At 37.0% G+C, this 10,087-nt stretch overlaps 2 protein-coding genes across 6 annotated transcripts; both read right to left on the bottom strand.

Moving 5' to 3' along the window:
• Positions 1-86: 86 nt before the first annotated feature.
• LOC120003740 (NAC domain-containing protein 71-like) lies at positions 87-2,515 on the bottom strand. 2 transcript variants are annotated; one of them, XM_038852806.1, is made up of 6 exons: positions 2,135-2,515; positions 1,870-2,035; positions 1,514-1,782; positions 1,058-1,192; positions 501-950; positions 87-399 (listed from the first exon to the last, which is right to left on the bottom strand). In XM_038852806.1, the coding sequence occupies exons 1-5, from the start codon at positions 2,153-2,155 to the stop codon at positions 546-548; spliced, it is 996 nt and encodes a 331-aa protein (XP_038708734.1). In that variant the 5' UTR covers positions 2,156-2,515; the 3' UTR covers positions 87-399; positions 501-545. The 2 variants fall into 2 exon arrangements, with proteins under 2 accessions (XP_038708734.1, XP_038708733.1); XM_038852805.1 differs by having other exon boundaries at positions 87-403; positions 505-950; positions 2,135-2,514.
• Positions 2,516-4,839: 2,324 nt separating this feature from the next.
• Positions 4,840-8,211, bottom strand: LOC120003701 (WAT1-related protein At3g30340-like). 4 transcript variants are annotated; one of them, XM_038852738.1, is made up of 7 exons: positions 8,031-8,144; positions 6,900-7,017; positions 6,748-6,816; positions 6,514-6,630; positions 6,031-6,436; positions 5,351-5,502; positions 4,840-5,240 (listed from the first exon to the last, which is right to left on the bottom strand). In XM_038852738.1, coding segments are annotated over exons 1-7 (993 nt in total). In that variant the 5' UTR covers positions 8,032-8,144; the 3' UTR covers positions 4,840-5,110. The 4 variants fall into 4 exon arrangements, with proteins under 4 accessions (XP_038708666.1, XP_038708665.1, XP_038708667.1 ...); XM_038852737.1 differs by lacking the exon at positions 6,900-7,017 and having other exon boundaries at positions 6,748-6,827; positions 8,031-8,211; XM_038852739.1 differs by lacking the exon at positions 6,900-7,017 and having other exon boundaries at positions 8,031-8,211.
• Between the last annotated feature and the right edge of the window lie 1,876 nt (positions 8,212-10,087).

Below are 10,087 nucleotides of genomic sequence, written 5' to 3'. Positions count from 1 at the left end.
TATATTAAAAAAAACCAAGCAAGGAGCAACCGAAATGGAGTTGAATTTCCATTCAACTCGGCAATAACAAAGGATAGAGAATGTTGTTGTGCAATTAAGTAGATTTTTTCATTCCACACATAAAAACAACACTAAATGCAGTAATACAATTACATTGATGAACAGACCTTGTTGGGTAGAGCAGGGAACATTCCCTGTACAGTCATTCAACAATAAAGACTTAATAGTTGATACATCTTTAGACACTAAATAAACCCAGTACCTTCAGGTTCAACTACTGACCCGTAATAACTTTGGTACTACATTGAGACAATATGAGATCAATACATATATAGATAGATAGATATATATACATCACTTCAGACTTCAATGGTCTGATGATATATTCTTCTCCTGAAGATAAGCCAAAGGCTAAGTCTGGCATTGCTGTATTCCCACTAGTTTCTGCATGTTTTTCTCTAATTGCGCAGTTTAGGAAAAATATGCAGAATCAGGCAAGAATAATCAATGCCATACCACACTCCCACACCACACTAGACCATAATTTAGGTGTTACTAAACGAGTAGCCTTCAAAAGCTGATTCAAAACAGCTATTTACCCATGTGTCGATTTCTTCGGTGCCTCCGATATCGTCGACAAATAGACTGCCAAATGACTCTGATGGGCTGGAGTCATTAGGCGGAGTAGGTATACTTCCATCAATGGAGTATACATCTTGGTTAGCAGTAGATGAATTCATCCACTTTGTAATATTGTCTTGTAGATCACTAGTGCCAAATTGAGGTAAAGGCACATTATAGTTATCAGTAAAGCTGTTGGTATTTTGTAAATTCCCAACTGAGGGGCTTTGCGGGCCTTGCTCCATGCACATCTCTGGCTGGTGTGCATCTGGAGAGTTGAAATCCTCTTCGTTGGAGCTTAAGAATTCTTCCAGAAATTGCAGGTCTATCTGCAATAAGAATCAAAGAATACCAAGCATTAGCTTTGAAATTGCTCCTCGGGCTCTTTGAGATTAGGTTGTTGTAACAGAATGCCACCAGGGGTAATGGTTCATACCTCTGGGAATGTGATCTCGTTCACATGATTTTCGACGACTGAAGTTGCATCATGTCTTGATTCACCTTTATCAATAGTTGAATTGTCGATCTTGTCGCGTGATTTTTGTTTCAAGCGGCATATGACAAAATCCCTCTACACAAATTCAAAGGACAATATCAATATGTTGGCAAGAAACTATGCAAGCTATTGCGCTGCTACCAATCATTCAACAGAAATAGAAACTTGTGCAGAACAAAAGTCACAAATCAATATCTGTCCTACATTCCATGATCACATCAATGAACAAGAAAACAGAAAGATGATCAGAGGATCTGAAAACCATGGTTGTAACAGTAACAACAACAGCAAAAGCAAAGATAATGAACTGGGTGTCATATGATCTGTGCAGGAGCATTGGTCATGGAAGTGAGAAACAAAAACAAAATAGTGGAAAAAGGAAAAAAAGAAGAATACCCCATTGGAAGAGGAGGAATTTGGATGGTACTCATGGATGATCCAAGTAGTCTTGACTCCTTCGGGCACACGACCTCGATAGAATACCAAATTTTTCTTGATACCAATGGTTTTGTTGTTGGCTCTATTCTTGATACTACGTTTTTTTCCAGTCACTTTCCAGTAACCATCTTTTGTTTTCCTGTTTGCCCGCTTACTATTTCTATACTTGTAATCAGGACGACCGAAGAAATACCATATATAATCATTCGATGGTAGCTTTGACTTCACTACAGATATACCCAAAACATAAATTTCAGAAACCCTAGAATAAACCCTGAATGTCAATCTGCAATAAATAAATTCAAACTACTTACTGGGCAATTCCCATGGTTCGTATTTGCAGATATCGACTTCAGCAATGGCTGAGACTTGGTTCTCATAACCAAGCATCTTCTTCTGCAAATAATGATTGATGAGTTCTTCCTCAGTTGGATGAAATCTGTAACCTTTAGCACGCTTCATATCCTTTGGGCTCGCAAGCTTTGATGTTTCATTAATAAGAAAAAAATGAAAGATCAATAAACTTCAGAACAACAAAGAAAATTACAGAAGTAGTCATTTACAGAGCAAAGAACTCACTGAAGAAGAAGTGGCATTCATTCCTCCTCCTAAAATGAAAATGCTCTGCTGATTGTTGAGAAATTACAGTGAAGCTGTTGCAGTAGAAGATGTAAAAAGGGCTCTGTCCTCGTTGGTTGGTCACTATCACTGGGGTGGGGGAATGTATATATATCTATACACTGTACACACCTTATCAAGGAAGTAGTCACCGTGCCTTCAACTTTCTTTTCCTAATGAAAAGTGGAAGGTGGAAACCCCTTAACCGTAGGATCTCAAAAGTATCTTTCAAAGTTCCAGAAAGTTCTGATGATGCTTCAAGTCTTCAACTTGGTCCGGAAGTTGTTTACAAGATGAATGGAAAATAAAGCAAAAAAGAACTTGCAAACCAAGTTGCTGTGCTGGGTCTGAGCCCACCAGCAAGACTACAACGCAAGTTCTTTACCATTTGATTCTCTGATTTTTTTTGAGATAGAAATAAAGCAAAGAACTTGCAAACCAAGTTGTTCTGATGGATGAGTCTGACCCCACCATTTGATTCTGATTCGAAGTTTTTTATAGAAAACAAAAAAAAAAAGCAAAGAACTTGCAAACCAAGTTGTTCTGATGGATGAGTCTGAGTCTGAGTCTGACCCCACCAACTACCTTTGTAGTCTGCCATTCAACTCGCTTTCTGGAATCTATTTCTTTAGTTTTATGCTCATGCCCCTCACTATCATTCCTCTATTTTTGCTAAAAGGACTTGTATTTTGACTACTTTCCCTTCCCCTTCTCCCCACCACCCTACTGGAAAACAAAATAACAATTGGGTTCAACCTTCTAACACCTATATTTTAGTGCGTATCAGAAATTCACGCGCTAAACAATCGATTATATTGTCCGCCAGAGACGTCTCTAGAGCGGGTGAGACGGGCGGTCGCCCTGGGTCACCAAATCTCCATGGCCTCATATTTTTGAAAAACATTATACTATTAATACTATAGTAGCCACAAAAACAAATTAAGTTAGCTATACTGTTTATTGAAAGTCATTTGACGAAAAAGATTGATTGTACCAACATAATTAGTAATTTTATATTTCAAAATACTACTAAAAGATTCATACTCAAAAAATACTAAATGAATTAGTTATATTGTTTATTGAAAGTCATTGGACGGAAAGGATTGATTTTACCCACATAATTAGTAATTTTGTATTTCAAAAAAGATTGATTTTGTCAACATAGTGAGTAATTTTGTATTTCAAAATACTACTAAAAGATTCATACTAAAAAAATACCAAATAAGTTAGTTATATTGTCTATTGAAAGTCATTTGGCGGAAAAGATTGATTGTACCAACATAATTAATAATTTTGTATTTCAAAATACGACTAAAAGATTCATACTTTTAAGTAATATACGACATTCAATTTTTTTCTCAAGAGGGTACATTTTTAAAGTTCGTTCGGGACCCCTGAATGCAAAGATTGATTGTACCAACATAATTAGTAATTTTGTATTTCAAAATACTATTAAAAGATTCATACTTTTAAGTAACATAAGAGACATTCCATTTTTTTTTCTCAAGAGGATTCATTTTTAAAGTTCACCTAGGGTCCCTGAATGGGTCAATGTCGGTTCCTATTGTCCGCTTTGGAATTTTGATTCTCATGAATACATCAGATTACCCTAATGAGTTTGTTCATCCTAAGTCCAACAAATGGGATAAACCCAACTCATTAAAACTTAGGAAAAAACCTAATTGTTTGTTAGAGGTGAGTTTTGTTCATATAAACCCATTGGTAGACTTGTGTCTGACCAATGTGGGGCTTTTTTTATATTGTTAACAGGGGGGCCTGAGCTCTTTAATAGCTATGTTTGAGTGGGGGGCCTGAGTATGAGTAACCAATCACATTTAGCTTGGATAGGCTCTAATTTGACATGCACATAACATACCTGTTGTTTTTTAGTTTATACTATCAGTTGGACCCAGTCGATAAAAAACCCAAGCCGAATCTCTATGGCCCGCTTCACTTTGCATTGAGTAGGTTAGGTTTGACTTATTATTTAAGGTGGGCCGGCTCATTTTAATGTATAAAAAAATGGTCTTTCTTCATTTCAGATGGAATCCATAGACAACCAGAGCAGTTCAGAGTCGGATCTAAATATATTGTTCTTGGCTCCGTTTGATATTTAGCTTATATACTGTGGTCCGGAGTTTTTCAGTCAGTTGTCAGATGGACAGCTAGGTGTTGGGTGGGTTCTATGTCACCAAAAAAAGTTCAGGATTTAAGAAACAATGGGTCGTTGGCTGAGATTATGAAGGGAAGTCGTGAGTTCAAATCTCATGAGTGTTTCCATTAATCACAATTTATGAGGTGGACCCTTACTCAACACACAGTGTGTGTAAATGTCCCTCTACATTATGTTCTTGTACTAGGTCTCGACCTAGATCTGAACAGGTCCACAAGAGTTGCAAGGTCTTCCATATGACATGAGGTTTACCAACTAGTTTGTCGATAGACAATTAGGTGGGTTCCACGTTACCAAAAAAAAGTTTAGATTTACGATTTAAGGTTTAGGTGCATGAGGTCGGGACTTCGAAACTAGCTGGGAAATTTCTCAAGGGTTCTATGGGTCTTGCAACCTACTTCTGGGGAACTTTGGCCCACTAATCCACACAGATTTCGGCCCGATCTAAAACACCTATTAGTCAGGTCCGAGTTTAAAACTAACTCATGGGTCCTTTCAAAATTTATTATATTTAACAATATGAGCACCCAAAATACTTAGTAACACATTTTAAATCATGATTTTAGAGAGAATTATAATAACTCTAGCTAAAAGAATTGTAAACCCCGTCCCCACGTTCATGAGGAGTTTAAATTCCATCAATGTTGTCCCTCTCCCTTCTCACTTGCTCATTATGGGCAAGGACCTTAAGAAGAAGAAGAAGAAGAAGCAGCAGCTTGCCATAATTAGGCTTCGAATTGACAGTGATTGTTACATTTGACATATCATACCACATCACGATCTCCATCTTCTTTGCTTACTTGGACTGGCTTCGAATCACATTGCAGTGTCTCGATACTTTTTCCCCACAGAAGAATATACAGACCAAGTACGACCAGGACAGATCCTAGAATGCTGTTTCATTGTAACAAATGCATGGATGTCAATATCATCTCATCAGCATCAACTGAAGTGAACCACAATGGAAGCCATTAATGAACAAGAAAAATTAAGGAAACAACAACCTTCCGAGGAAAAGTTGTTCGTGCAGAACGGAAATATCAAATATTGCAGCAAATATCTGCATCAATGGAGTGAATGCTGCAGTGAAGACTGGACCTCTTTGTTTCACACACCATGACATCCCCAAGTAGCACAGACCTGATCCCACCATCCCCTGTCATTATTCTACCAATCTGTTAAGACTTAAGAACATAAATACTTAACTAGAGAATTATCAGGTCTCACTTTTCATGAGCTGGCTAACTAAATGATATGCTTTTGGATGTCCATGTGTCTATCCATGTATAATAGTGATTACTTTCCCTCTTACTTACATAAGAGATTGAGTGCAAGGTATTTCGTGGTGGATTCTGGGTTCTGCTGCAATTCAATAGAAGGTGAAATTATAATCTAACAGTGTGGGAAATGTATTTCCCCACCAAATTGTGAGCTCTAAAATTCCCTATTGCCTAGAATTCAAATTTAGTCAGCTTATTAGAAATTTTTTTCAAATGACAAATGGATATACATTGTTGGCATGGCACAGCCAACTGCCAACAGATATGAAACTCTATACTCAATTCTGGAGTTCCCTCCCTATTTCACACACTGTGTAAAGCTAATTTCAGAGTATGTCTAATTACAGAATTCTCTAATCAGTTAGAAGTTCCCTATTCCGGAAGTTGGAAAGGAAAGTACTTACAGTATAAAGGGCACCAATTATTTGCCATGTTCCTTTCAGAAGCCACATGTTGATGTTCCGGCTGCCGGTAATCAAACATACGATTGCCGATTGAATCGCACCAAAGAATGACAAGATGGTATTGCTAGAATATTTACTTGGATATCTCTTGCCAATTTTTGTTTGAATGAGGAACCATGATGACCAAAAAAGTGAGCCTGCCATCAAAAGTGCAGAACCAATGACCCAATCCTCTGTCTTCTTGGCAGAAGTTGAGGCGTTAGAATTGATTGTAGCTCGTGAATGTGCAGTGCTGGTTAACGGTGTTCCTTTGTAAAGAATCAACAGCACGGTTCCGCCTAAGCATATCAGCATACCAAGCACCTTGGCCTTTCCCGCCTTGATTTTCAGATTCACTTTCTCTAGACTAAAATCAGTCCAACAACAAGGAGTTGCATTCAGGCATTAATAATAGATGTAATAAAACTTAAAGTCCATACTTACCCAAATGGCAATGCCAAGACGAATGTGCATATAGGCACTGTGTTGAGGATTGCACAAGAGAGTGAAGAAGTAGTACGTTTGAGTCCCAAAAGGAACAAGTACTGTGTGAGTGTAATCCTATAAGACAAATGGTCATCATCATCATCACCCAAAAAAAAAAAAAACACCTTATTTCTAAACACTTTAGGGTCAGACAATTATTTAAGAGATTATCAATTGAAATTCAGGACTAACCCAACCAGAGCACTGAAGAAAAGCATGCATAAGATGCTAGCCGTAACCTTTGCCTGTCGTTCACTTTTCCTGTAATTAAACTAGCAATATGAAGTCATGAATTTGATTTGACAAAATATTTCCCTGAAAGAAGAAAGAGCTTCAAACGTTACCCTTCCCAAAAGTAGGCGATGGGTGCCAAGAAAATAGTAGCAATGGACTGACGATAAGTAACGATAACCATATGATTCATTCCATCATCAAGCATCTTCTTGATAAGCACATTCACCACTGCTAGTGCAAAATTAATCATCACCATTACAAAAAGAGGCTTCCATAGATCTTGGCGGCTCATACTAGGTAGTAGCTACACTTAGGTGGTGCTATTAGGTATGACCAGCCTCTACCTTCTCTTTTCTTTTCTTTTTTTTTACCAATACAATATTAGGGTGCTTAATTGCTTTATATATGGGCAAAACCACCCCTCAAAAATGGGAATAGAATGATTGATCAAAATGGCATCGAAGCTTAAAGCAATCAACTTTGCAATATATAATTATAATTCATGTCACAGTGGTTTCTTTGTCCAGGAACTCTCATCTGGTTGGAGATTTACAGAATCAAATTGGTAATGTCATATTACCACCATCATCACATGAGCTCAACGATTCATTACTACAGGTTTGACTACTAATTAATCAATTAACTAAGTAAAAAGAAGAAGACAGCTAAGAAACAAAGCTACTTGACAGCTATTTAGGCCTTGGGAGAAAGAAGCTATTAGCATCTTTGGAAAGTAGCAGCAGAAGAATTGGACCAAGGCATCCCATTGTCTGTAGGCATCTAATACTTCTTAACAGAGTAACCACTGACCATTTCCTTCCATGTATTGGAACTAAGAACATTATGTCTAATCTTAAAAAGTAATTTAGTCACCAATATAAATTGATACATACACGGTGCTTCCCAATCAAGTGGAAATGGTAACCACTAAATGTGGCACGACCACTATTCCAATTCTCCATGATTCGATTACTCATCAGATGAATAGCATATATGGTTTGCGGATGCAGGCATTGTATCCATAGTTCAAGGTAGAAAAGTATTCCATGTCCTAGTAAGGCTTGAAGTTCGATACTCACTTTCAGAAGCATTCATAGTAATTTCAAACTGGGGTTGTAACAGTAAATCGTGAAAGATCACAAAGCAAACGAGCTACTCCTAGCTATTCGAGCAATTTAACAGGAAAGAAAAAAAAAACGAAAACCGATTGCTTAAATTACAGAGACAGAAATTGGACTTACTGAGTGAGGAAAAGGAAGAATCGAGACTCCATTTCTGATTTCCAAGAGAATGGATATCGTGTTAAAATCATTCTTGCAACAATGGTAGTTCTGAGCATCGCAACCATCCATGGTCGATTGAGCTCCTTTGTGGGGGTGTTTCCCCCCCTAATTCAGACTTTTCTTTCAGCATGTCACTGTATCCATGGTCGAGGAACGCTGCCGTTTGAATGGCAAAAACGATTGACACAAAAAGGTCGATTTGGTTAGGAAGTTGACAATAATTCTATTAGGTCAATTTTGTATATGGAATTTACATCTTTCTTTCTACTTTTTTTTTTTCTTAATTAGAGCAAGTAGTGTTAATTTGCTAGCCCAACAAAAATTTATATTGGATCCCACTTCTATTACATAAAAAGTCAAGGCAAACACGTCTCTCAAGACAACCACATCAACAAAACACATCTCCCAATATAACCAGATCAACAAAACACAAATTCTTATACATTTTCCTTCCCACCCAACCTGGTGGCCAACAAATTCTCATGCCCTCCATGTTGTCCCCAATAAAACTACACCAAAACACAATCTTTCAATATAAAACACAAAACCCAATACAACCACATCAGCAAAACACAAAACCTCATACATATTTGTTGGTCCAAACAAAATAACATCATTGCAAGTGCTCTTACTCCTGCATTTCTTGAAGAGCCCTGATGATCAAATATGCTTACTCAAATATATTTTCCGGACTGGGAAGGACTCCAATTTCTCGCTACAATTGTAACTACAATTCCCTCCCAAAATAATGTTAAATCATGATTTTGTTTGTTTGAAAATAAAATTTAAGAATTTAGGAGTTAAAGAACTAGTGTATATGAATTATACTTTAGGACTTACCAAAAAGAAATTTAGGGTTTAGGATTTAAATCTTTGTTTTCAGGGTTTAGAATTTTTTTTTTCAAAATCTACCATATTCGAACATTATGAACACCACAAATACTTTAAAACATATTTTAATTCAGATGAACATTATTTGCACCTTATTTTTTACTAAATACAATCCACTCTAGTGTATTTTTAAAGGATTAATGGATTGTACTTAGTAAAAAACGGAGTGCAAATAATGTTCATCTTTAATTCATGATTCAAGTTGGTTTTAGGAGAGAGTTGTAGCTACTATTGTAACAAAAAATTAGAGCTCCCCCTCCCTGTATTTTTTCCAAAGATGCTTTGCTCCATCTGTATTTTTTTTTGCCAGATATTCATATACTCTCCCTGTACTTTTTACTGTGTTGTTCTGTTCCCCTCCTTTTTTTTTTTTCCTTTATTTCCAATTGTTTAGATGCGCAGCAAATATCACCTCACACAAAAACGTTCATGACAGGAGCTCTAGTGACTTGTGAGGCATCCAATAGTTGATACTCCGTGGCTTTCCCAAAATGGCAGAGTTAAAACAATCAAGAATTGGGACTAAAAATGGCAAGAGATAGGACTTGGGATTCCTGGATGCTAAACCAGAGTCCGAAAGGACAGTGTTGAACTTGGAGAATAGAAGAAGATGAAGACTCTACGAGACCTAATTAAATTCAGGAAAAAATAATTGTTGATGGGATAATTCAAGAACTTTGCCAATGAATTGTTGTGTGTTTATAGTTGCATATCGATTGCGAGAAAATGATTAAGCTTTTATCTCCCAAATTGGTGCACAACAAGAGCTTTAAGTGGGGGGTTTCAATGTTCTAATTTATCTATCATGATTGCTGAACACAGAAAGCAAGATTGTAGATGTTGGGGCACATCGCAGCGGAACACACACAAGGGATGACACTACAAAAAAACAATAACCGATAATAACTAATCAGGAGAGGATTGTGCAATCCAACAAGTAATAACCACACACAATAACGGAAGTAAAAACAAGTTGAGAAAAAGGAATACACAGAGATTTACGTGATTCGGGAACCAAATCCCAAAGGGGGGTAGAATTGAACTCCACCTACGAAATTCAGTTCATGATACGTGATCTCAATAAATAGTTGCTAAAGTTCCATCCCAACTTATTCGATTTATTT

The sequence above is a fragment of the Tripterygium wilfordii genome, chromosome 8 (assembly GCF_013401445.1).
Source record: "Tripterygium wilfordii isolate XIE 37 chromosome 8, ASM1340144v1, whole genome shotgun sequence".
Classification (NCBI taxonomy): domain Eukaryota; kingdom Viridiplantae; phylum Streptophyta; class Magnoliopsida; order Celastrales; family Celastraceae; genus Tripterygium; species Tripterygium wilfordii.
Note: the sequence above shows the minus strand (reverse complement) of the source record. Positions and strands in the feature narration are given on the sequence as shown.

What these genes read in the sequence shown, in the direction of transcription:
- LOC120003740 (XM_038852806.1), bottom strand. Translation starts at nt 2,155, where the DNA reads ATGAATGCCACTTCTTCTTCA. An exon ending in TGAATGCCACTTCTTCTTCA is followed by an intron (nt 2,036 to 2,134) that starts GTGAGTTCTTTG and finishes GAAACATCAAAG; the next exon opens with CTTGCGAGCCCAAAGGATAT. An exon ending in ATTCCTCCTCTTCCAATGGG is followed by an intron (nt 1,193 to 1,513) that starts GTATTCTTCTTT and finishes GAATTTGTGTAG; the next exon opens with AGGGATTTTGTCATATGCCG.
- LOC120003701 (XM_038852737.1), bottom strand. Translation starts at nt 8,141, where the DNA reads ATGGATGGTTGCGATGCTCAGAACTACCATTGTTGCAAGAATGATTTT. An exon ending in TTCTTCCTTTTCCTCACTCA is followed by an intron (nt 6,828 to 8,030) that starts GTAAGTCCAATT and finishes TCATATTGCTAG; the next exon opens with TTTAATTACAGGAAAAGTGA. An exon ending in GTCTTGGCATTGCCATTTGG is followed by an intron (nt 6,437 to 6,513) that starts GTAAGTATGGAC and finishes GACTGATTTTAG; the next exon opens with TCTAGAGAAAGTGAATCTGA.